At 46.7% G+C, this 26197-nt stretch overlaps 1 protein-coding gene across 1 annotated transcript; it reads left to right on the top strand.

The window, feature by feature from the left end:
* The first annotated feature begins 1251 nt into the window (after positions 1–1251).
* On the top strand, positions 1252–25964 carry METRNL (meteorin like, glial cell differentiation regulator). The gene is made up of 4 exons (XM_061377384.1): positions 1252–1554; positions 7493–7881; positions 24330–24389; positions 25128–25964. The coding sequence occupies exons 1-4, from the start codon at positions 1448–1450 to the stop codon at positions 25442–25444; spliced, it is 873 nt and encodes a 290-aa protein (XP_061233368.1). The 5' UTR covers positions 1252–1447; the 3' UTR covers positions 25445–25964.
* Positions 25965–26197: the final 233 nt, after the last annotated feature.

The following is a 26197-nucleotide window of genomic DNA, read 5'->3' as shown; positions in this document are numbered from 1 at the left end:
ATGTTGTCATCACTTTGCTCAGTGTTGTCCCTGCATGCTAATTACATGTTTACATGCATTGCATCATTTGATGGAATTACTGTAATTATGTTAATACATCATCATCAACAGAACAGTACCTGTAATTTACCAAACAAAAACGACATGAAAAGCTAACCCCACGAATGGCACTGCAAAGGATTTAATCCCCGGTGCAGAAGCAGGCAGGAAGCACTCCGAACTGGAATATCCCGGTTTAGCCAGCAGATCCTCCCAGACAGCACCAGAGCACTTTGCAAGGTGTTTTAAAAGGTACTAACGAGGATAACACACTGTGAGCAGGGTGTAAACATTTAATACTCATCCGTGAACTCTCACCTAGAAAAATCTGTGCAGTGCCCTTAACAAAACTGCGTGACAGGCACTTGAAAAGAGCAACAGGAGACCAAGAAACTCGGTGATCTGGAAATGCTTTAACCCCTCTCCTATCTGCGGATGTACAGTATCAATCTCGACTCCCTTGTTGCTTCTTTGACAGAAATACGTGGCGCCTGGTATATCGGAGCACAGCCTGTGTGCAGCTGGAGCCTCTTGCCCAGTCCCCATATCCAGGGTTCTTTTCCCCATTTATCCTGGCCCTGGTACTTTGGGTTTTGGGCTGATTCACCCCCTGCTCCTCCCTCACATCCTGGAAGGCATTTGGTTTTTTGCCTCTAGTTTCTCGGAGAAGGCACTCTGCCACCAAGGGTTAAGTATCCAAAGTCAACAGTGGAATAAACGGGGACATTAAACAAGACAAGGGGTTATCCAGAGTGGTCATTAAGTGTTGGAGAGTTTTACAAACACTATCAAGTCCCAAGTGCTTCCTGCTAAGTGGAAACACAAGAAGGTTTCAGCAAATTCATCCCCCCTCCCCGCACGCTGCAACGCGCCCAGGTGGAAACCTGCTGCGGGCAGGGGAACGGGGTGCACGGCTGGCACCGGCTGTCCCCGCAGCGCGGGTCTGTGCCAGCACCCACCGCTTCCCCACCGCAGGGAGGCCAAAGGAAACCCTCTGCTCCCGCCGGCCATCCCCGCTGCCCCGTGCGCTGGGGGACAGGACAGGCAGGGCAGGGAGCGCTCCGGCGGGGTCCGAACCGAACCGAGCCGTGCCCACGGGGCAGCCGCGGCTCTCGATCCGGTGCCGCGTTTTGCAGCAAGGGCCGGCCCCGCCGAGGAGGGAGGGAGGAGGGACGGGTGGGGAGGGCGGAGCCGGGTCCCCGCGGGCGGTCCAGGGAGGCAGGGCCACTCCCCGCCCCTCAGCTGGAGCCCGCAGCCCGCTCCTGCGAACTTCAGAGCTGAGTCGGAGCGGCGCAGCGTGGAGCCGGGCATGGGGTAGTTGCTCCGTTCTCAGCCATGTAGGCGAGCTCCCACTGCTGCATCGCTCCGCGCCGCCTTGCACCGCGTTCGCACCGGGCCGGGGGGGACCATGCGGAGCGCCCCGGCCGCCGGGCTCCTGCCGCTGCTTCTGGGGCTACGGCTGCTGCTGGGCGCCGCGGCTCAGTACTCCAGCGACCTGTGCAACTGGAAGGGGAGGTGAGGAGAGACCCCGCCGCAATGGGGGGGCTTAGGGGTGGCGAGCGGGGGCTGCCACGTCCATCCCCGCCCCGCCGGGGAAAGAAGTTGGTGCCGAACACAAAAGGGAGAGCCCTCCCGCTGCGGAGCGGCGCGGGGAGCCGCGGTGCCCGGCCGGGGCTCGGGGAAGGGGCTGGCGCGGCTCTGCCTCCCTGCGCTGCCCCGCGGAGCCGGCGCCGCTGGCGGTGGAGGGGCGGCGGCTGCGGGAGGGATGGAGGGGCCGGGGCGGGCTGGGTTCCCCCCGCCCGGCAGCGCGGCTCGGGGGGCTGGGGAAGAGGAGGAGGAGGAGGAGGGCGGTGCCATGTCCGCCGCGGGGAAGTTTCTCCCCGCGACCATCTTCTCCGGCGGCCGCGCCCGGGGAATCAGCGGGGCCGGGCAGGCTCCGGGTGCGTGTCCGCCGGCCCCGGCTCCTGCAGTGGCTTCTGCGGCTGCCGCGGCTCGCTCGGGCCGGCCCCGGGTGTGCTGCACCTGCGGAGCGCTGCCGCCCCCCCCCCCCCGGTGTCACCCCTACTCCCGGGATGGGATCATCATCCCGCAGTCCGTCCCGCGGAGGGAATGGAGATGATGCTGAGCCCTGAGAGCGGGGGCTGGCACAGCGGCTTCACTCCTGATTTATTCTGACTGCACGGGTTGTGAAACCTCTCCAGTTCTCAAGTGTTTATCTGCCAAATTATCTTGCCTTTAATTGCTTGTAATAAGTTTAGCGTGTGTGGTTGGGTCTGTGACCTCCTCCACCGTTCTTACTTTTAAAGAAGCGACTGTGCCAACAGGCAGGTGTTGCTGGTTTGGGCTTTCTGTCCTCGCAGTGTAAAACGTTTGGACTCTAATGTTCTGCTTAAATCTGGCTTGCTTTAGAATAAACCTTTAGTCAGCCTGTATTGGTAAGGTATTTTGGAGTAGGGAGAATTCATGGAAGGGAAACAGCTGGATTGACTTTCACCGTAGTAATTTCTTATCTGTCACTGTCCAAAATGTGCAGATGCTTGGTATTTACTTCTTTTCTGAACTTTTCTTGACTCTTTACAATTGATGTGTAGCTAATCACAGTGAATCCTCCTGAAGGCGAGTCTGTTTGATAGGGGCCAAACCCTATTAGTTCTGTGGCAAACTCCTAATTGTGTCATTTTGCTTTAGCAAGCATCACATAGCCCCCCACAAGCCCGAAAGCTGTACCCGCTTTCATGCCTAAGCATCCCAGCTGCATATACTTAGCTGCACCTTACCACATGGTGCCACAGCATGTTTTTTAAAGGGATGATGACAAATCTTGTCCTGTTTCTTTCTTATTTTTGTCCTGTTTTCTTCGAGCAAGCAGTGTCTGCCCATGCTGTCTGAGCAGGGCTGGAATAAGCAATTCCTCCCTATCAGCTAAGGGGGCGATGCGTTTTCTGTGACTGAGTTTGGGGTGAACTGATGGTACAGGCTTGGACTCACTCACCTGCTGCTGCTCTGGTGAGCAAAGTGGTGATGACTCCATGACGGTGCTGTTGGAGGCACAAGGAAGGACAAGCTGCCTTCCTACACAGTTCAGTCTGGGTGGTTTCACTTGAGTGAGGTAGTCCCAGAGCCCGGGTGGACAAGAGTCAATAGTAAACCAGGCTGGCTTTGGTCTTACTGGTAGCAAACAGGTGTTGTCAGCAATGCTGGTGCTCCTGAGGCTGTTTAATAGCATCTGCTTTGTCCTGAAGGGCGAGCAGTGGAGAAGGAAGGAAAGGTAATTTGGTGTACCAGTAAAATACCCTCTAATTAAATATTTCAATGTGGATACTAATAGCTTTATGGGTCAGAAAGGATTTTTATGTGGAATATAGTGTTTTGAAGTCATGTGATGTTTTTTTACCTCAACTCACTTTGAAAGCCCTATGAGCTGGAATGCCAAAATGTAGTCTTTGTTCCCACAGTGAAGTTCTTGTGCTGACAGATTTGAGAGTCCAATCACCTCCTACAATAAACCTGAAGGTGTTTTCTCACCTTTTGTACACATATCTATATTAAAAGCAACAATCTTAGAATATCCTGGATATGATTCCCCCCCCCCCCGTTAGCTTGTGGAGGAGTGACACGCTTATATCCTGGAGCAGGATGAAGAGCTTCACTGGGATTCCTGTAGATACCCCACAGTTCCAAGGAAATCTGATGCAATGCACAGCTAGACACCTGCAGTTTAAGTACACTCAGTAGGCCATAGCAGCATCTTAATAAACAGCTTGGCAGAGAGCTTCCAGGAAAGCTTTGTCCAGAAGAAAGCAGAAACTTCACAGTGGTGTGTGTCTGGTTATTACTCTTGCTGTAACTTTAGGTTTCTATGCTGCAATGACCTCTCAATGCTTTGGGCAAGAGCATTTCAGTGACACACTAATAATATGCTGGTCTGGCGGTTTTCACTGTAGACTGCAGGAGCAAGAATTCATCTCTGATGTGGCTGCTTTTGTCCATCCATCTCACCCTCTGCACCAGTGGAGGTGCTGGGGAAGTCTGGATGCTCCCTAGATGGAGTTAGGAGCGAAAGTTCCCTGTGTTCGCAGAGGGCTGCTGGGAGGACGTGGGTATTTCTAGGGCTCTTCAGAGCATCTGTAATAGAATAAATAAAGTAAATAGCTAAGGTAGACAGTGTGGATATTCCTCCTGCTCCCTTTTTCTTTAAAGGACACCTGTTGCAGCATAACAGTTTATTGCACCGATACCATAATCTTCCAGGGCAGACACAGGGGGATGGCTGAAACCACAGAAGAATGAGAAGACAAAATGCAGTGAGTCAGGATGTCCTCATGGACTGGTATGAGGAAGTAGTGCTCATTGTAGAAGTAAGTTCCAATAAGCAGCTCAGATTTGAAAGGGAGGATGGATTGCTCATCCATCACTGTAACCATGAAAGAGCTGCCCTATCTCCTCGCCATGTACTTAAAAAAACACCAAAACTCAAATGAGCTTGGGGGTGGGGAGGGAGGCTCCTGGACCTCCATTATTTTATGGAGATGGTGAATCTGAGGACTGGCTAGTGAAAACTAAATGTGATGCTAAGCAATCCCTCAGTGTGGTGACAAGTCATTTGGACAGAAAGCAAAGTGACAGGTTTTACTGGATGATGGTGGTTGCTGTTAAGTAATACAAGCATGTATTTTGAAATCTGCTTTTGAGTCATCCTTTATTATAAGGCTTAATGTGTGCAGGTACTTGTGCTTGATGTATCTGTCTAATGGCATCACTCTTGCCTGTGGGATATAATTGGCTTTCAGAAGATAATTTCAGAGTCCACCCTGGTTTTGTTTGAACAGCATGAGCGTTTGAACAAAATGAATGTTAAAGCTTTTTTCCCTGGCAGAAATTCAGTGCCTCGGTGTTGCTGGGATCACTTGCAAGAGCAGTTTCACTGCAGTTGTTCAGAGTTTTGCCCCTGGTATCTTCCTTGTGTTTAACCACTCAGGCTTCACCATGGAATTTGCCAGTGTAAGTCCTACAAAACCTCTGCTGCTTGTTTTGATATCTTGAGAAGGAGCAAGTGATGAGTGAGGGTAGTTTTTTGCCCCTTTGCTGAGGGATAAGCTTTACACTCTTGACTTTTACTTACTCACTGCTTGCACATAAACAGACTTCTGTGTTTTCTGTTGAGTGGCATAGTGTGCATGCTGTGGTGAAACCGAGTTTGTGGACCAGATGTGGATTTACAGTCAACTTGAAATATCCCATTGCACGTTAAGTTTCCTGAACGTGTTAAGTACTACTGAATTTGAGGGCAAGAGCCTAAAGGTCAAAAACTTGTCCCTCTTTTCTCCTCATCTGTGTTCTTGATGTGGCTTTCAAGATAGTTCAAAAGCACATGTTTGCAGGCACCATTGTTATTAAATATGACTTTTTTTTTCTGGGCTTCCTCATGTAACCTCTATCGAATGGGTCACACTGACACTCACAATAATGAGTCACATCAACAGTAAATGCAAACCATATGGCTTTCCCCCCCCTTCTTTTACGCATGGATTCTTGTTACTTTCTAAATGCTGACTTGAATTTAAACCAGGCTCAGCACCTGAATGTATCTTTGGGGTGGGGAGCTGTGTATTTGGAGGTTTCTGTGGAGAAACCAGAAGTTGTTGTCATTACTTGCACTACACTATAATACGTTCTTTGCCACAGATTTCCTGTGCAACCTCAGACGAGTCACTTCATCCTTTTCAGTTACTTTTTTTTTTCCTTGTCTTGGTTCATCTGCCTATAAGTGGGAATGTTGTGAAGTTCTTTCAAGTATTGCAAAGCAGGTTCGTGAGCTGTGTTAAAGAGTCCCATTTTGAGTGGTGCTTTACAGAGAGTAAAAGATGCTGATGCTGGGGAGGGACTCTTCATAAGGGACTGTAGTGACAGGACAAGGGGTAATGGGTTAAAATTGAAACAGGGGAAGTTTAGATTGGATATAAGGAGGAAATTCTTTCCTGTTAGGGTGGTGAGGCACTGGAATGGGTTGCCCAGGGAGGTTGTGAATGCTCCATCCCTGGCAGTGTTCAAGGCCACCAGGTTGGACAAAGCCTTGGGTGAGATGGTTTAGTGTGAGGTGTCCCTGCCCATGGCAGGGGGGTTGGAACTGGGTGATCTTAAGGTCCTTTCCCACCCTAACTATTCTGTGATTCTATGTTTCTGAACTAGGTGCACAAAGCATAGGAGGAGAAACAAGCTTGGTGGTGAAGTGATTTGCCCTTGCTCGCATAATAGGTTTGTGACAGGACAGGGACCAAAGGGGTTTTGCCTAATGGCCCAAATACTGCAACCAATAAACCAGGCTCCCCACAACTTTTTCTTTTAACTGGAGTGCCTGCAGTGTGCAGTGTCCTAGTAGTGCTTTGAGTCACTCTGGATGAAGAACGTGTGGGGTTGCTCCAGCATCAAGTGACAGGCAGCAAATGATTATTTAGAGCTGTCCCCAGTTTAGTCTGTTGGCAGACAACTCATGGGGCTTTACTAGTCATCCTGCCCAAGCATGGCAGTTTGATCTCCTTTCAGTAGCAGTTGGTCCTGGGATCCCTGTGTTGTCTTCCTATCCCATTTCTGTGATCACCAGCTCTCAAAAAGGCTGTTAATTCTTTGCCATGGTGCTCATAAGGGCACAGGACTGATAGTGGCCCAGCAGTAGTGAGTGGGCACCTGTTCTCTTTTTTGCTGAATAGCTGGGTGTCTGCTTGCAGCCCATCAAAGCTGGGCAATAAAATGAGAAGCTAAACTTAAACCTAACTGGGGAGAATAGAGGGAACAGGAATGTTAAAGAAAGCAGCATAGTTAGATGCTTCCCCAGCTATGACTGAGAAGTGTAGTGTCTTCTCTCCTTACCTCCCAGTTTGGAGACTGGGGCTGCCCAGCTGGGGCAGAGGCTATCAGCAGCACCCAGAACATCCCTTTGCTCTAGTTCACAGGGTGAGCTTGGCATCCTTCCCAGTTTCAGATCCATTGGGAATATAGACTTGGAAGGGGAACAGAGTACTTAGAAAAAAGGTGGAGTCCGATCTGTGGAGCTGGAGAAGGTGCTGGTTTAAGCCACCAGGGAGTTCAGGTGTACGTGCTTTATTTAGTATGCACCAAGTCATTTGCCACAGCTCAGCTGATGGGCAGTAACTGAGGCTGTAGTAATTGAATTGCTTTTGATCATGTGCTTATATCCTATTTCATTTTGAAGTCAGTTATGAGTGGTTTGACTTTTTCTTGTGGGATATGATTTAAGATTGTCTCCTAATGTTAAGGCTGCAGTCTTGGAAAAGAGACAAGGACTTCTGAGTGCTGCTGAGCAGGATGAGCAAATACTCAATAGTGTCATAGGTTTCCTGCATTTGTTGATGTGGGTCTTTGAAGGTTTGAGGTTATGACAGTCACGTTACCAGCACTCTCATTTCTCTAACTTTCTCTTTCTTTCTTCCCCCAGTGGCTTAACTCACGAGTCTCACAAGAAGGATGTTGAACAGGTCTACCTCCGCTGTTCTGAAGGGTCAATTGAGTGGATGTATCCCACGGGAGCACTCATAGTCAACCTGCGACCCAATACTTCACCTGCCTCTTACAAACATTTGACTGTTTGCATAAAGCCCTTCAAGGACTCTGCAGGAGCAAATATTTATTTGGAAAAAACTGGAGAACTGAAACTCTTGGTCCGAGATGGAGATCGCAGCCCCAGTAAAGTGTATTGCTTCGGCTATGATCAGGGGGGCCTGTTTATTGAGGCCACTCCTCAGCAGGACATTAGCAGGAAGATTACAGGCTTCCAGTACGAATTGATGAGCAAGGGGGTAGCATCTGATTTGCACACAGTTTCTGGTGAGTTGTGGGATACTGGTTGTATTTTCACGTGCTATATTGGATGCATAACAGATGGCTGAGTGAGTGAGTGGGGAAGTGTTGGGTCTGAATTTCATGTGCTTTTAAGGACATGTTTTATAAACAGGCTATTGCGGAAGAATTAATTTTCTTCTGTTTTCTTTTTGCTGTTGTTTTTTGGAAGCTGGTAGCATAGGCTGCCTTCCAAATGATTTGTTAAGGGCAACATGGTGAACGATTCTCCCCTTGCAGGCGCGGGGTGAATCACAGGAGCTGGCTTTACCGTGCACTGAACTGCAGCGTGAGCCGGGCTTCCGAGCCTTGCTGTAACAGTTTTCTAACTACTTTTTTACTCAGTTTTTAAGCCCCCGCTGCATGTTTTGAATAATAAACATTGAAACAAGGAGGAACTCCTTTTCCGTGGTTTTTTTTTTTGTCCCTCTGCAACTACTGCTACTTGCTGACCTAATTATTGCTGCTTTTTTTTAACAAGGAAAATGGTGTGTTCCTTCCTCACCTCTGCTTATTACACTCTTGAGCTGTGGCAGAGCTCTTCAACGCCATGACAATACTTTTACAATGCCACTGTTGTCTTTTCTCAACCATTACAAAAAGCAAGTTTTGTAGGGAGGAGTTTTACACCAATGAAAAGCTTGTAGGAAGGGGGAGTGGACAAACTGAAAGAGCTTACAAAGCCTTTAAAGTCTGATACCAAATAGCAAGCTAAACGCTATTTGTGAACAATAGCTCTAGGTGTAACCTAATTGTGCTAATTGATTAAATGACTTGAGAAGAAGAAAAACTAGCATTTGTGGAGGAAGGGGAGGGGGGGGAATTCTCTTTAGATAGGTGTATCTGTTTCATGCATTTCCATTGGTTCATGCATTTCCATTCAGCATTGCCTCTAGCTTTTATCCCCCAAACCAAGGAGGGGAGATGTCCAGAATAGCCTAAGGAATGTCCCAGATGACTAAGGGAGGTTTCAGGGTTTAGGTATTTTAAGGGGGAAGGCTGTAGTGGCAACCAGATTTCTCTTTTGAAATGGTAGGGAGTGAAGGCAGCCTGGCTGCAGGTAGAAGAGTCCTCCCAGCACACTGGCCGCAGGTAAAACCCAGTGTGAATTGAGCCTAAACCACCATACTTAGGCTGTCTAGATTCTGTGGTAGTGATGCCATATGCTTTGTCTGAGTTCATACTTGATAAGCAGCAGTGTGGCTTAATTAAACTGCACCTGCATCTTCCAGGCATTGCATCCCTCCTTTTTCAGTTTAAGTGATGGCAGAACAGAGTCCCATCCTCTCCCTTCCCCTGGCTCCCTTCCACAACGAGATTCTGGGCTTAGAAGTTTGTATATTTGTGTGTACTCGCCACCCTGTTAGCATTTAGGTGTTGGCACATCAATTCAGGTGTGGCTGGGTTTTGTTGTACAGATCTTAGTTCGTCTGAGATGAGCTGCTCTTAGCAAGGAGGAACTTGGCTAAGGGCTGATGCAGTAACCCCAATAACTGATAGATGGCGTGTTTGCCATTAAAACAAAAAAACCTATAAACACAAATATTAAAATATGGAACTTGTCTTCATTGCTCTTGCTGTCTATACAATTTGTAGCTTACTATTGAGTGTTCTGTGTTCTAAGTAGACTTCTCTGCTTCTGTGTTTTACCACTGCTGCAAAAGAAGTAGGGGGTCTGCTGCAGAGCTGTTTTCCCAGTAAGATCATTGCTGCAGAGATGAATATGCTGTGCAGAATGTTAGCTATGTAGTAAAATTCCATTGTAGAAGACATTAAATACATTGTTTAATCAGTTATTTGGAAAATGTTCCCAGATTCAGTCCTTCTTTCTTTGACAAGCTGAGAATGGAGACACAGGCAGGGTAATGATAAGTGACTTAAACTTACCAAGAAAAGAGCTATTTTTACCTATTTTCCCCCAAAACTTGAAATTGTTTTTGCATGTAGTAAAACAATACATGAGAAATCCTGCCTGCCACTACTGGTTTTAGTTTGCACATAGATACGGTTTCTCCCAAGCTGTGCTGAAATCCGCAGGACTTGCTGCTGCCATACTTTACATCCCAAGCCAGCACAAACTGCTGTGTTTTTAGAATTAAGTGCCATTCATTCCACGTAAAATCTTGGGGAGATGTTTAAAGCTGATGGGACCATTTTTCATAGACTTTCCAAAGTCAGACTGAGGACTGCATCCAGTTACAGCCTTCCTCTTTGATAGGCATATTAAATCACTTTTTTTCCTGTGACTGCTGTATTTTCAGCTGTAACAGACACTGGTTGAATTTCAGTGCTGTCTTATGAAACAATGTGGTAGGCTATCTGCTTCGTGCTCCAAGTATCTTGTTTGGACAGAAGCAGTTTTTTAATAGTTCATCAGCAGAGCCTTTGGGGCAAACTAGGGATCTCTATTGTACTTTAAATGATTTCTCTTGCCTTTTTTTGGATCCCCAGACTGGGGCGGGGCAGCAGGGGGGTGAAAACACGATGGAAATGCCATACATGACTCTTTCCACTACTCAGTCAGATGAGTGCTTTTATTCTCCTATAAATATCTATATGTCTGGGGAAACTGCCAAATAGCTGCCTTGTGAGGCTTCCATAGAGCAATATATCTAGGGCTCTCTGCCGTTCGTGGACCTTCTTTCTTCTGGAGCTGCTTCTAGTTATTGTGTGAAACCTTCAAAGAAATGCCCTTTACTGAGCTGTTCGGTTGGAGGGGAAGTTTACAGCCCATTGACTGAAATCACTGATGTTTCCCTCATCAGGGAGGAGGCTCAAGCCAGATGCAAGTGCTGGCCTTAACAGAGCTGAAAACTGGATTTAAGGTTCTGCATGTCTCTCTAACTGTACTTCTGTCCCTTGCTCTCAAATGTGTCATACAGTGGTTTTTGGCAGTTGCACACTGGAAAAACAAGCCTGCTCATGTCTGTTGCAATTTGACAGAGCTCAGCAGAGCTGGCAGTGCGTATGAAGAGATGACAAAGGCGTGAGATGCTGTTGCAGATGGGGGCTGAGCTGTGCGGGCAGGGATGGGCAGAGGAGGAAGCTCACACTCTTCCTGGTCTCACTCTGCACTTGCAGCACTTGCTGGCAAAGGACTGAACGTCACCGATATTGCAGTGTTTTCTTAAGGCTGCAGAGTGGGGCAGATGACTATCGTAAAAGACCCAGGTGTGCTGGGCTCGGTAATCCAGCCCTTTCCTTGTGCAATAACTACTTGCTAACAACTTCTCTCTGCTTTCCCTAATTGGTGTGTTTGTTTCCTGGTGATAATTATTGTACTCTGCCCTTGAATTTACTCTCCCTTCCTAACCTGGCATGGGAGCTCTGATTAAAGAGTATAAGTCATCTGTTTAATACTTTAATGACCTGTTGTGTCCTCAGAGTCCTGACATTGAAGGGTGCATCAACAAATCAACAATGCTTGGCAGGGTGCCTGTGGTTTAATTAGAAAACCTCAAGTTTTATTAGTTTACAGTCATTCTTTCCCACTTAATCAGAGTCTAGCAAATAATTCAGTAGAAGACACAACAGGTTCAGAATTGGCCTTTCCCTTTGCTCGGGAAGGTTGAATGACACAGTGACGTCTCACAATTTCCCAGATTTTGGGGATTTAACCCTTTTCTGGCCTCTTAAGTCTGCTTTATCACATTCTCTTAAGACTTCCCTAACTGTAGGAGGTATTTGTAGCATATTGGTAGGTTTTAGCTCAGACTGCTGAAATTTGGCATGGGAAGGTTTTTACTGTGATAGTAGCAAGCAAAAAAGCACATTTCTGCAGGTTTATAGGGTCTTATGGTGGGTGAAGGCCCGCATGCTGCAGTGCTTGTCACCAGTTAATGTGAGTAGTCCCTAAGAAGGGTCACCTTGACAATTCAGATGCCTTGATGGGCATGTTCTCCTATCGATACCCAAAGTGATGGATGACTGAAAAGTACTTTTGATTTCAGATTAGGTTTTGCATTGCACCCCTATGTAATTCCCATCCACACTGATGGGCCATTAACTTCAGCTCATGCCTGCAAGCAAGCCTTGGTGTTTGCCCAGCTGAAGTACTGAAGCACTGTGACATTTTGGCCAGAGGCCATTTGAGAAGCAGCAGAACTTGTTGAAGTTGTTGAATTGGGTTGATTCTAATCTTTTCTGCTGGTGCTGGAAGAAAACACCCTGGCTCTTTGCTCTCCTGCCTGTACTGGCAAATAGACAGCAAAAGTGTCATATGGCCGTATAGTTCCTAGAGGTTTTCGAAAGGGGTGACCCACATGAGTTTCTCAGTCCTAGTGGAACATGTGCCTGGTTTAGTTCTGCCTTGCACCACAGCAAGCTGCTTGGATTAAATTCCTATGAAAAGTGTGAAGGCCCCTTGAGACTAATTTGCTTTTAAAGTTTTTCAGCTTCTGCTCAAGCAGCCTGCAACAAGAATCAGTAGGCTTGACCAAACTTTTTGGAGAGGAAGGTCAATCCTTCCCCCTCCACACCCCAACCAACCACTGTTTTCTTACTTAAAGTCTGTGTTTCAAATGTTGTGTCCGGTCGCTGGATCCAGCTCTATGTAAGCTGTGTAGTTTGCTTTTCCCATTGCACACTCACGGGGATGTCTGCAATTTGGTTGTTAGAGCTCAAGGGGTAAATTGGAAGCTCTTTCATTACCCACCCGCTTTTGTGCAGTAAAGAAGTCAAACTTTAACAAAAATGTCCCTTTATCTTGATGGCATCTACCAACTTAGTGCAGGTTCTAGTAGCTGTTTTATACATTTTCTTTTTAATGCTGGGTACCTGGCTGAGAATGTTAACAGATAGGAGGTCCAGCGCTTGGGTGGGTACCTGAAAAACAAGGCAAAACTGGATAAAGCCAGTTAACTAATTAAGAACATTATCCGGCTATTTCCTGAATGCTGTTAATTCACTGGCCTGAGAAAACAGCTTGGAAATTAAGAAAGCTCAGAAGTATTTGGGCTATGCTGGTGTTTCTCCCAATGAATGGTTTTTGAAGCACCCCTCTTAACTTTTGATCTTTACTGCAGTTTGGGTTTGGCAGAGGTGCGGCACCAGTCTGCCATCTCTCTGCAGGTACCCTCCCAGAGTGCTGTTGTCATTGCAGCCTATAGGCTCCTAATGTCATGCCTTCCCCGGGTGGCTCCCATATTTCTTTTCTTTATTGGAGGGTGAATGCACTGCTAAAGCTTTGTAGCCTGAAGCAGCAGATGGACTGGAGTATTTTCTGCTTCTTTTTGGAGTGGAAATGTTCTTGCTTTTTTGTCCCAGAGGCCACTGATCAGGAAGCTGTGGCTGGTGTGGCCGCTCTCTACCCAGTATTCACAGTATGGAAACCACAGTCATCCCTGCTCTGATCGTCGCCACCATTAGCAGAAGCGGTGATGGATGGAAAGAGGCATTTGGAACACTTAAACTGAAAGTCCCCATGACCTTTATGCTCAGCACAGGTTCTGCTTGAGTCATTGTGACCATCTGAGATGCTGGCATCGTGCTGCGTGGCAGGGGTGGGAGCACTGCTCTGTGTTGCAGGGTTGGCAGGGCTGTGTGTTCCAATGCACCCCCTGCCATCAGAAAAATGGGGAAAACAAAGCAAATGTGGTCTGATTTGATTTGCACAGACCAGAATTGGTATGTGCTCCTCCCGTAAAGATTTGCTGGTGAAATGCATAAGCAGAGATGAGGGATCTGTTCTGTTAAGTCTGAGTGGCATGTAAGGTAGGCTCACCAGCACAACTAGTTTGCTGTTAATTTATGTGCTTTTTCTCTCTCCAAAAGATCATCAGCAAGTTTTAAGAGGAAACCACCAGAAAACAGCCTTTAATGCAGTTGTTCAAAATACACATCAATTATTTGCCTTGTAAGGGACCATTTTGACACTCCTGCTTTAGGAGATGTTTTCTGAATAGTTCTTTGTGTGCTCATCCTCCTTGCAGGAGGATCTTCTGTAGTAACTTCCATGTATTTTCCCATAGTAGGTGATGATACAGAACCAGATACAAAGTGACTTTTGACAGAAGAGTAAACAGTGTTCAGGAAGCCTTTTTGTCTCTGAAAAAGCACATTTTAAGCTAGTTTTTGAGGGTATATCACTGAACTGGGTGTCGTGAGTCAACATCTAATTTTATCAGGCTGGCTGCTGTACAACAAGGCCTGGAGTGGGATTAATATTGAGGAGCTAGAAACCTGCTCTTATTGTTCATGTGCCAAAAGCGGTCAGATCTGCTGTGAATGATTGATTGGCTGGGGAGGGGAGTGAGAGTTTGAGAGCAAAGTTGTTTGAGTTTCTTCTTGTGTGAAATGATTTCAAACTGCAGTTCTGGTGTTTGAGGAACCCACGTGTTGAGCAAGGGTGATGTTTTGGGGCTCTGAGCCCCTCAGTAAGGTGAAAAGTGTTGAACTGAGAAGCCTTCACCTAAAAAAAGCCCCCAAACGTTAGGATGCCCTAATTTAATCTCCTCCCCCCAAGAAAATGTGTTTGTCAACAGTCTCCTCTGGCCCTGCTTGTCTTTTGATGTTGCCAGGACCAGAGTTGGTTTTGCAGTGGGCAGAAGAGGTGACAATGGAGCTGCAATGATAAATACACAGCTGCAGGGGAGAGGGGGCAAGAAAATAGCTTATTTTTGCTAGACTGGCCACGAATGCCGTTAGCTTATTTCTCAACTCAGTGGGCAGTCAAAACCAATAAGCAGTCAGGTGTATTGTCCGGACAGCTGGGGCTCTGCGTCCCTCTGACCTTTATGTGCTGCAGAAGATGGTCCCACAAACAGATTTGCAATCCAACAGAGTTGCTTGGCAGTCTTTAATAATGCTCTGTGCTTGCTCTGCAAAAGTGTTTAGTTTGCTAATTCCTGAGGCTGTAGTTAGAGAAGGGATGGGAGGGCGGGGGAACCGCATTCCTCTTCCCACCCCCCACGTTCCCAGAGGAATAAGGAACTTGCTGAAAAACATGGGCCAAGTTTTTCCCTGTGTTCAGGGCTTAATTTGCACGCAGCAAATCTCTTTCACCTTCATCTGCTCTAAAAGCCATCGTATGTGCTGTAATATTGCATGATACTTGGAAGCTACACTGGACCCAAAGCTGTGCGATGTTAAATCTGACCTTGGGTGGCTTCATATTGGGTTAAAAAAGCTGCTGCCATATGACACACAGCTTTGATCCAGCATGAACTTCTGCTGCTGATTCAAATTCGTGGATGGATTTGTTTGGTATGAGTTATATGGGCACTCCTCAGGTACCTTTCTGCACTGCTCCGACTCCTGTATTGTGGCTGCCCCATCCCTGTCAGTGTTCAAGGCCAGGTTGGACACAGGGGCTTGGAGCAACCTGCTCCAGTGGAGGGTGTCCCTGCCCTTGGCAGGGGTTTGGAACTGGAGGAGCTTTAAGGTCCCTTCCAACCAAAACTGTTCTGTGATTCTGTATGGGATTTGGCCATTGATTCCTGCAACAGGCATAAGCCCTGTGGTGCTTCTGGTTTGAAGCCCTGCTTGCTGGGAGACTTGTAGTGATCATTTGTGCTGATATGCATGTGGATCCTGGCTTTCTGTTGCCTTAAACTCCCTACGATCATCCCTGTTTGTATAGGATTTAAGTCTGCCCCACTAGTACTGTTAGGAGCTTTACACCAACTTCATCTATGTATGAGTGGATGTGAGAAATCTAAAAGGAAAAGGTCCAAGCTTCTGTAGAACAGGTGAATCATCTTAATATGACAAAGAAATGCGTGCTGTTAAAGAAAAGGTGTGTATATCTTAAAGCTTTTCTTGTGCATGGACAACATTGAAACTCTTATTTAACTTTTTGGGGGGTTAACTGGGACAGTGTTCCAGCATTGAGGATCTTGCTGCACGAGAGCCCTTCACAGTCCTCCTCAAGAACAGGCTGATCAAATAAACACAGTTTTATAATGAAAACTGCCCTTGTTCCTTCAGAGCTCTCCCACAGCAAAAAGAGTTTGATTTCTAGAAACAGGAGGGAGGACCTGTGTGGATGGGAGTGCAGATTGGCTGCTTTTTCTTGCTTTCTTTTTTTTTCAAGACTCACTTAATCTTTGATCTGTCATTACTGCACTCTCAGGGTTTAACTTTAACCAGACCCTTGTTACTTAATTCTATTCCCCTGCTCCACAGGAGGCATTAATGGACCCGACCGAAAAGGAGAGTGGTGGGGAGGGAGGGAAGGCTTTGTGTTCCTGGCAGGTTTCCAGCCTGGTAGTAGGTGCTGGCTCCAGCCTTTCCCATAGCCCTGGCAGGGGCAGAGGGAAGCTCTGGCACCAGAGCCATGTGCCTGTCTGCACAGCTTCCCCAGGGCACAGGAGTACAAAACACCTTACTTTTCATTTTGTGGCATCTCGGCCGAGTGTTTTGTTAGCTATCGGAGACAAAACCAAACAAGACATCAAAACTCTCTTTGTAGCTTGGTGTTTTCCTAGATCCGATTAGTGCGTGCTTGCTTTTACAAGGCTTTGGAATGACATTTTCTGTAGAAGGAAAAAGAAGCCTTTTCTGAGTGAATTTTAGGAGGGATGAGCCAAGCCATAAATCTGTGCTTTTTGACTCAGTAGAAATACTTGCTTTGGTGCTGTGCTGCTGGGCAGTGGATGGGCAGCATGGAGGTGTGATGCTGCCTGTGCTGGCAGGTTCTCCTGGGGCAGCTAGGAAAGGCTCAGCTCTTCAAAGGGACTGAGGAGAGATCGAGGAGTCCCTCAACCCTTTGGAAGCACCTCCAACTTCCAGCAACTTGTCCATCCTTGTGCCTGCCCAGCGCTTCCCATTCCTAATCCCCCTTGGGCAGCAACGGTAGGTTTGAGGAAGGAGAGGGGTGTTTTCTGTGAGATAAGCGAATAGGTGTATTTTTTATGCCTTTATATTGGTGTCTTGTGCACATACAGCAGGAGGAATTCCCAGCAGTTACCTTACTGACTGCTTTTCTCTTTAATTGCAGTTAGGAAGGGGGGGAAAGAAAGCAGATGATTACAGATGTTCCTTGCACAGAAACGTGGACTAGCACAGTTGTAGAGACACCTCTTGTTTTCTGCACTCACTCTCTGGTGCTGCAATCCAGACAGAAGGAATTTTCCTGCAAGCCTGATCTGCTGAGCAGGGCTTTTTGGACACGATACATTGCAGACTTGACTGTAGCGGGGGATTTTTATAGAGCTGGTGATGCAATGGGTAAGTGTAGGAGCTTGGCTGGGAGCTGGCACTGCTCCTGTTACTATTACATTGCTGCCCACCCCAGCAGCGGGGTTTGCCACAGCAGTGTGAGAGCCCAGAGCCCAGCACTGCTCTTTGAACACTGCTCTGGGATCAGCAGAGTTGGGATCTGATAGGGACTGAGCTCTGCTTGTTGGCTGCATATGGCAGGAGAGAGGTGGTGTTCAGGACAGGCAGTATTTTTCCCTGATGGAGCAATACACAGCCCAGAGAAGGTGGGATAGAAAGAAGTGTCTTGAAGATGCAGCACTTCTCATAATGTCTCCTGGGTTAATGGAGCTCCTGCATGGGCCTGGAGGTAGAGTTTCATGTGTCTAATGCTGCTTGAGTAAAAACTGCTCTGTGCCTTTTTTCATTCCTTTTTTTACATTTTTAAACAAATGGCTGTTTGCGTTTCTAGCTGACCTTTCAGCTCATTTGTTAGAATGGGTGCTGCATCTTGGAACAGCAAAAAGGCATTGGCTTTGCAATCCCAGCGGATCCTTACGTGCTCTGTAGCTGCTGAGCCAAGTTTCATTTTGAAAGCTGTTGCAAATGGAGCAAAAGTAGGACCAAATCTCTTCCTCACACTGTTTACAAAAATAGTCTTCTTTGGTACTTAAGGGCTTTAATACCCTCTTGGAAGACATTTCTGTGAACAGATAAATTTCTGGTTTATGGTCTCTTGTCTTCACGCTCCTCAGAACACAAAGGTCATCGCATCTGTAATGGTGAGGTTTACAGTATGCTTTTTTTATCCTTTCTTTGCAGGAAGGAAGTGGTATTAACTCAATTCTCTTGGCACAGTCCATGCCCCAGCATACGAAAGTCTGCATTTCATTAAACTTATTTGCAGGTTTAAATTGTTCTTGGCTAGGGTCTGTATTTTCCGAGGTACTTCTGGAAACTTGTGCACATGTGCAAGTTGAACCGAATGTTAGAAACGAGCCAAGGCAAGGAGCTGGAGTTGACACGTTCTTTTCTGAAGAGGTAAAATATCCCTGCTTCACATAAAGAGGTCAGGGGAGAATGTCCATTGCAGCATCATGATTTTGGTCCAGCTGCTGAATCACCATCTTGTCCTGTACCAAGTCCTGGCTGTGTTTTGGTTGTAGAAGAAGGGAGTCTTTGGGTTTTGTGTCTTTCCTTATGATCCATGTTCTGAGCTGCCTTTTCTGCTCAGCATGGGGGCTCAGATGAACTTCCTAGCAAACGTGGGGATGAATTCTTCTGCCTTCAGAAGACCAGTAAACTCTCTTAGTATGTTACTCATAGCATTAACTTTCTATTCATCGAAGAAGCACAATCCCTTTCGATCCTGTGTCTGAGGCTTATTGAGCCAAGGGGCTGGGAGTAGCGCAAGTCCAGCTCTCGTGTTTGCTCCCTGACTTGGTGTTTTCCTATGGACAGGCTGGAAAAAGTGCAGTGCTTGCAGAAAGCCGTGTAATCCTATCCCATCCAAGGACAGGAAAACCTTGTAAAACAAAAAGAGTGATGAGAGAGCTCCTCTGTGTGTTGTGACTGGGTGTCAGTAACTTCCAGCCCAGCTGCAGAGATGCTCTGTGTCATCTGGCCATGTTCTCCCTCCCTGCATGGCTGCAGGTATTGTGTTAAATGCAGGTGTGCTGGATGCTGCTCTGCTGCCCTGAGCTCCAGCTAACAAGTTCATTTTAAACTGGAGATGCATTGATGTAGTTTAGATTGTGTTTCGGTGTGGGGGTTATGAGTGTTTTGAGGTTGAATGCTATTTTGGTTTGCTCAGGAAGAGCTTTCTGAGGCGGTGAGGAAAGTTGGAGGTGTATCTAGAAAGGAGATGCCTGGTAAACCAGAGCAGTTGTCAAATTCTTGTCCACCTCCACTGCACAGTGGCAGGTCTTTGTTTGGGATATGAGCTGTGAGAGGTTTGTTTCAGGGCAAAAATGTTGCCTCTTCAGCCAGGAAGCCTGAGCAAACTGAGGCAGAAATAATTACAAGGATTTATTCTACTTTTAATTAGTTGAAGTAGGATCAGGGCAAGATACTGTTTTTCATGCACATACGTTAGCCCTTAAACTCTTTTCTCCCAGCTAAGTCACTGATCCAGTTAAGACATAGTCATTTCTACTTAGGCCTTAGAAAAAATGGTTGAGAAATGCACCATCATTGGAGAAACCACATCTCTGTTTCTATGATCTGCTCTCGGAAGTCTACACTCTGTGTTTCCAGGAAGGAGACTCATCCTATGATGCCCTTTCCAGGGCGGTTGCAATTACAGAGCTGCCAGCAAGAATTTGAAGGCTGTGGGTGGTTATTTTTTTTGGTTCCATATGAATTAATGCTGATGTCAGCTTGAGAGCTTTCATCTGGGAGATGGGGCTGCTGTGGCCCCGCACTGGTACAGCTTGAGGTGCTGCAGTACATTCTGGCTTAGCTTAAATCAACCTGGTCTGTGACAAGACCCGTTTGATGTCTTCTGAGCATGCAAGAGAAAAGACTGTTTGTTTTAATCAAAAGATTTAAACTTAGAACTAACAGAAAGTAATGCCCCAGCCCTGCCCGGGCCTCCTCAATAGCTTTTGAGACTTAAAAGCCCTGACTGCTCTTCAAAGGGTTATTCAGAAATACTGACGTGTGGGTGATGTATGCCACGGAAACTGGAAGCACAGATAAACCAGCTCTGTTTGCCTCCCCCACCATCCACACCTCTACCACACCGCACGCGTATGCAGGCTGCTCAATAAAACCAAAGGGTATTCCTCGGTAAAGCGGTTTTCTGCAATTGCTTTGTGTTCAACATTTTCACTTCTGCTTAAAGGGCGTCTCTCTTCCTGTGCATGGTGCCAGAGCGGTGATGTATGTTCAGCAGAGCCTACCCAGAGATGGGGTGGATGGAGAAGGTCTTTTGGGCTCAGTTTGTCAAGCTTTGGGACAGTGCATAGAGACCTGCAGCCTCGTTCATGTGGTCTTCTTGATAGCTATGAGGTTGGGAAGCATGTTCAGAAAATTGAGGACAGACGGAGAAGACTCCTTCCTTATGGGCTGGAAGCTGGGTTTGGGGTAAGGTAAGGTCAGTTGTAACCATGAGTGGCTGTTGAAACACAAATGTTTCAAAAGATCAGGCCCATTCATGTGGTTTCTGTGACGCCTGCAGCCAGAGCCAATACGTCTCACTTTGAACGTGTCCTGCAGAGAGCTGTCATCCCAAACCATGACGATTGCCCTTCAAATAACCCCCATCTCCTGGTTTCAGAGCATAGAGGGATTGCGTGCGAATGTCGCAAACCAAAGGAGGAAGGACTGGAGCTCTGTGTGTGTGCGTGCTGAGACGGGGTGGCAACCCCTACCCACAGCTTTCGAGGCAGAGGAGACTCATGCTAAAATGCAGCAGTAATGGTGCACTTAAATCCATCCCCAGTGTTGGAGATCATAGAATCACAGGATGGTTTGGGTTGAAGGGACCTTAAAGCTCATCCAGTTTGAACCCCCTGCCATAGGCAGGGACACCTTCCACTGGAGCAGCTTGCTCCAAGCCCCTGTGTCCAACCTGGCCTTGAACACTGCAAGGGATGGGGCAACCACAGCTTCTCTGGGCACCCTGTGCCAGCGCCTCAGCACCCTCACAGTAAATCCTTTCTAGACAACTCAACTACTCCATGCTGGTTTAGCTGGGACCTTCTGGAGCTGGTGGCATCTCCTTGGGGCATGTCCCTCTCTTCCTGAGCATTTCTGCCTCCCCGTGGAGAGGACCAGCAACCTCCAGCAAAGGGTTTGACAAAGCTGTTGGCCGACAAGTGCAGTCTATTGTTAGTATCACCATGTCCCCCTCGGTAACATCAGGTTCAGAGGGCAAATCGCTCAAAGCAGCTGGGACATGACTGCTGGCTTGTGAGGAATGATGTAATTACATCTCCCTCTGCGGGGAGGTGAATAGAGAGGCCTTTGGAGGCACGGGACTGGGGGGTGGAGGGAGAGGGCTGCCTCAGGTTACTTCAGGTCAGGATACTGTCAAAATCCATCAAAGGCATTCCCAGGAGAGTCGGCAGCCGACGTGCACAATGCAGGCTTTATGCCACTGGCGGTGGAGTTGAGTTATAGGCATCTGGGCTTTAGAGGGCTTCAATAAAAAGTTGCTTTTCTCTCTCTTTTTTTTCACCCTTCCCCTGCTGCTGTATGAATTAAGGCTCTTTGGCTTATCGAGTTTAAAGGAATTAGAGCAGCTGACGTTGATATTGTTGTTGTTGCAAGTTCACAGACTTGCTTTTGGATGTGAGAACCTGGGCAGCCCGAGACATCCCTGGGGAGTCGGGCATCCAGCAAGCACAGCATCTTGTTTAGTAACGGGGCCTGCTTGCCCAGCACATGAACATCTTTACCCGTTGTGCATGAGTGAAGTGCTGCTTTTGGTTGTCTTTCATTTAGTTCTAAGGATGCTTCCCATTTTACCCTGAGGTGTGCGTGTTGTTTTGACCTGCTGATGAAGGAAAACACCTGCAGGTCCCGGGATGAGCGACTGCTGAAGTGCAGCTAAAATCACTGACTTGTGGCATCAACACACAGATTCCTTAATGGCTGCGATTCAAAAGAAAGTGCAGGCATTGCCTCCACCTAAAGATTTTGTTTCTTTTCTGAGGCTGTGTAGGAATGAAGCTTTGGTTGTAGCGAGTGAATGTTATTTGCTTTTTAATGGTCCATTTACCTCGAAAGTAATCCTTCATGACCCGCTTTCCATCTGTGCTTGCATACCTTGTTTTTGCCACTTGCAAGATATATTTGATACTCTGTGAATGCAGATGTGGGAGTTGTTCCACAGAAAAGGATTTCTGTTCTTCATATGTCTGGTATTGCAGTGATGGGTGGTGGTAAATGCTTGTTAAATAAGCTTGCATGCCACCAAACTGCTGTGAGTCAGCATGGATCTGAAGTAGGTTGTAAGTAATGATCTAGTGTGAGCAATGCTGAGCACTTTTAATTTCCTTTTGCATTTAAAAAGGATGCAGGATTTTGCCTAGAGTCCACAATTAAAATTATTTGGTTCTGTGTGTATGTGGGGATCTGTTAATTTGATTTATTATGGTGTCAGTCTATTTAAATGGAAGGGGAACCACTTTTTAAAGTGTTTTGCTTTTCATCTTAAATGCTCTTGCTTGTGCTGCACTCCTTCTGAGAATAAAAATGGCTTAGTCATTTCAATTTTCTGATGGGGTTGGACGAACTACAGAGATGTCTGATCTAAACCGAGACTGTTTTCACTCAGACTTAAAAAGGCTGAGATGTCTTTTTATTATTAGATCTCTGCCGAAGAAGCTATCTGAAATCCAGCTGTGGATTTTGAGGGCATCCATCAGCTGTGCTTTGTTCCAGAGCTTCTGTCCATGTGAAAACGCTGTAGGATTCGTGCTGGGATGCAGGGTCTCTCCATTTGGTTGTTCTGACTCAGGTCCTGATTTGGGGAGAGGGAGGCATTTGCTCTGGATGAATTTGGAAGTGCCATGGATGAAACAATTCCATAGTAGGATGTTATGTGACTAATATTTGGTCTAGCCACCTATCAAAACCTATTGAGTCTAAAAATATCTTCAGACTGAATTTATTATAGTACTCCGGTTATGTCCAGACTTTGCCTGGCTCTGTATTTCTCATGATGTTAAACAGCTTCCAAACTTTTTACAGAAAAGAGAGCTGAAATGCTTTGGGGGGAAAGGAGGGCAGTAAAGGCTGACTTGTTTTCTAAAGGCCCTGGAGACATTCACTTGGCTACATAGAAATGCCCCGTTGATCCAGATGCTTTAACAAAATTGTTTTGCCTATTCCTTCTCTCTTCTTTTGGAGCTTTTTAACCTTCTTGAATTATTCCTTCAAATATCCCTGACCAGAAATGTGCATTTTGCTGTTTAATAGGATTAAAGAGAATGTGTGTTACACTGTATTAATCATCTGACTGGAGCAGATCTGGTGGATTTGGTTCAATAATCCTTCTTTCTGGATCACTGCCTTTCTGGGACCTTGGAAAAAAATAAGAGATTTGCCATGTCTTACGTTTAAAGAATGGCTTGTGTTGTCTAACAGAGGAAGGCTAATAGCTGAGTGTCGTAGGCATCAGCTATGTGCTGTTTAGACTACTTTAAATCTACTTAGTGCAATGGATAAACTTCCCTGGGTGGGGGTGAGAGGAAGGGTGTGACTATTTGGGAATCTGGTAACTAAGTGTTTTCAGATGTTGAGGTTCAAAACCGACATTTTTTGGGGGTGGGGAGAAGCACGGTAGCTTCAGCTTGGGGGTTTGATGGGGGGCTGGGTGATGAATATGCCGTATCTCCGCTGCTTCGCCTCATCTCCAGCGTGAGCCCTGCTTTGCCGCGGCCTTTGCCTGCACGGATGCAGGCAGAGCAGCACGCTTGGTGGGTTTTCCTCTTCCTGAGTGATGTGCAAGTGCTGCTTCGAGATGACATCAAGCCAAGGACGTGGCTCTGATCCTTGGGCCACCAGTGGACAGACTTAATTAGCACCGCTGGGCAGGGCAGACCCTGATAGTAAGCAAATTCCTCAGCTCAACAGGGTATTATAGAAACATCTGTACTGCGCCTTACAGTACCTTCTCCTCAGAAATCGCTGGCGGAGTACAAAGAGAAGCCACATTCTTGCATTGATTAGATTAGTGCAGATATCCAAATGTTTCCAGCAGTACAGGAAATGGTCTTTGTGCTGCTTGAGCTCTAGCAGATACCGGCTCGAGTTTCCGCTTTGCCTCAACGCCCTCAAACACATGCGCTGGGCTTTTTTTTCCCCTCCCCTCTTTGCCTCCCCCACTCGGTAACCTCCTGGATCTTTGATGTGGTGATAGACTAAATGGCTGTGAAATAGCCCAACAACACTCGGTAGAAATTGTAAGAAAGAAGCATTGCCATCAGAGTTTAAAAGGCACATGGTCTTCAAAGCCTTTGAGAGCTTTGAATTTAGAGCAAAGCATGCTGCAAATGCACCCAGCATCAAAATAGATTGTGCATAAGCGCAGAGAGTAGGGGGGCGTTTGCTAGATAATATATCCCAGCAGGAGTGTTAAAGAGATCCATATTCCTGCTTAACTACAAGAATCTCACAGGGGCCAGGGTGAGCCTCCATTTCTTGTCCTGTTAGTGATGCCTGACAGGGCTTTGGACCACTTGTCCTTGTGTTGTGTATGTGCGTGTCCTGGATTTGGTTAACTTAAACACTGGTTTATTTATTTACCACCATCTAATCCTTTGCTAAACCTTTCCCTTTCTCTCCAGCTCCCTGCCGACCATGCAGTGACACTGAGGTCCTCTTGGCTGTCTGCACTAGTGACTTTGGTGAGTTATTGCTCCCTTCTCCCTTGGGTGGCTCACTTGAAGGTGACATCTGTGAACACTGATAGACACCTACTTACACTTGGCAACTTCCACAGGTGGTGAATATGGTCTAAAGGAGCTGTGTGCATGGGAAAGGGAGGAGGACATGGTGTGAGGGAGCTCAAAACCACACTGCCCAGCCAGCACTTCTCTGTCCACCCTGGGTCATTCAGTGTTCCCCAGGGTGGACAGAGAATGACCCAGCAACCACAATGGAAGCAGAAGTTCAGAGACCTGCGTGCATCTAGGAGAGGCTTTTACTTGCTGCCCTAAAATGGACTCTTAAAGGAAAACCAAAAGTTTCAATACTCTGTGCTTCCCTTTTTAAAGGGGGAATCAATATTAGCTGGTATCTGTAATGGGTGAAGAACAGAAAGTACGTTGCCAGGGAGATTTAACCATGTATCTTGTTGTTAGAACTCTTTATCATGATTGATGCTATTTTTCTGATGCAGTTATTTTTGTGTTTAATATGTGTGTACCCTTTGATGGGCAGGTTGCAAATATGAACTGTAACAAACAGAAATATATACTGGAGGTTACTGGTAGAAGCAAAGGACCAAAACTGGGCTGCTGTAGTGAAATCAGTTCCCCTTGGACTGCCTGGTTGCATGGGGCTGAATTTGGACCAGAATTATTTTGAAAGAATGAGGTTCTAGAGTTGAGTAATCCTTCCTTATGTCCTTTTTCTATTTCCAGTGATCAGAGGCTCCATTCAGGATGTAACAAATGAGGCAGAGGAGCAAGAATCCATAATCCATGTTGGTGTCAACAAACTGTACAGGCAGAAGAGCAAAGTCTTCCAGCTCACAGGGGAGAGTGGGAACTGGCGAGGACAAATAAAGACCCTGCTGCAGTGTGGGGTGAAACCAGGAGATGGAGACTTCCTTTTCACAGGACGCATGCACTTTGGGGAGGCCAGGTTAGGCTGTGCCCCTCGTTTTAAAGACTTCCAAAGGATGTACAAAGAGGCAAAAGACAAAGGGCTAAACCCATGTGAAATTGGCCCAGATTGAAGTCCCCCATTTGGCTGACGAGTGAGCGCTTTCAGCGGTTGGCTGAGAATATTTCCTGGCCACGGTGAAAACTGAACAAAACCAGTAACTGAGAGCATGGACAGATGTGGAGTGCAGGCTGAGACCCCGCAGGACACCTCTGCAGCCTGCAGTTAGACTAATGGAAGCAACAGAGGTACGAGCTCAGAAGGCTGCCACGCAAGCAAGGCTGGATTTTAACCAATCTTGTCCTTACGAATTAAGTTATTATATTTTTTTAGTGACTTCCTTAGGAAAACAAACCAAGAAAACTCCCATGTCTTAATAAAAAACCCAAATGAAAGCCAACATGCCTTTGTATCTTTTTAATACTAATTTTGAAAGCTGTCTTTAAGCCGATGTAGCATTTGGTATGACGTATTCTGTGTAAATGGCCGCGAATGTGATAGAGCACGGTAAAACATCTTAACATTGATGCTTTGTAAAAAGCTTGGTGTACAATTCAAAGTTGTTTCTTATGACAGAAATTTATGGAGCCAAACTTGTGTGTGTGTGTGTGTGTGTGTGTGTGTGTGTGTGTGTGTGTGTTCTTCTTTTTCATTTGAAAGAATGTACAATCGCTGCCTGCAGTTTTTTGTCCAGGCTGGCAAATTCTTTCCATTCCAGAGAAATAAAGGTCCCTGGATTTGACATATGCTGTTTAAAATCTGGTTTTTTCCTTCTCCATAAGGCCGGTCTCAGCTAGTGCAGATGTGCTCATAGATCAGTTCTGGG

This window comes from Neopsephotus bourkii, unplaced genomic scaffold (genome assembly GCF_033783945.1).
Source record: "Neopsephotus bourkii isolate Nb327-2 ecotype Australia unplaced genomic scaffold, CSIRO-AGI_Nbou_v1 NB_1749, whole genome shotgun sequence".
Lineage (NCBI taxonomy): Eukaryota > Metazoa > Chordata > Aves > Psittaciformes > Psittacidae > Neopsephotus > Neopsephotus bourkii.
Note: the sequence above shows the minus strand (reverse complement) of the source record. Positions and strands in the feature narration are given on the sequence as shown.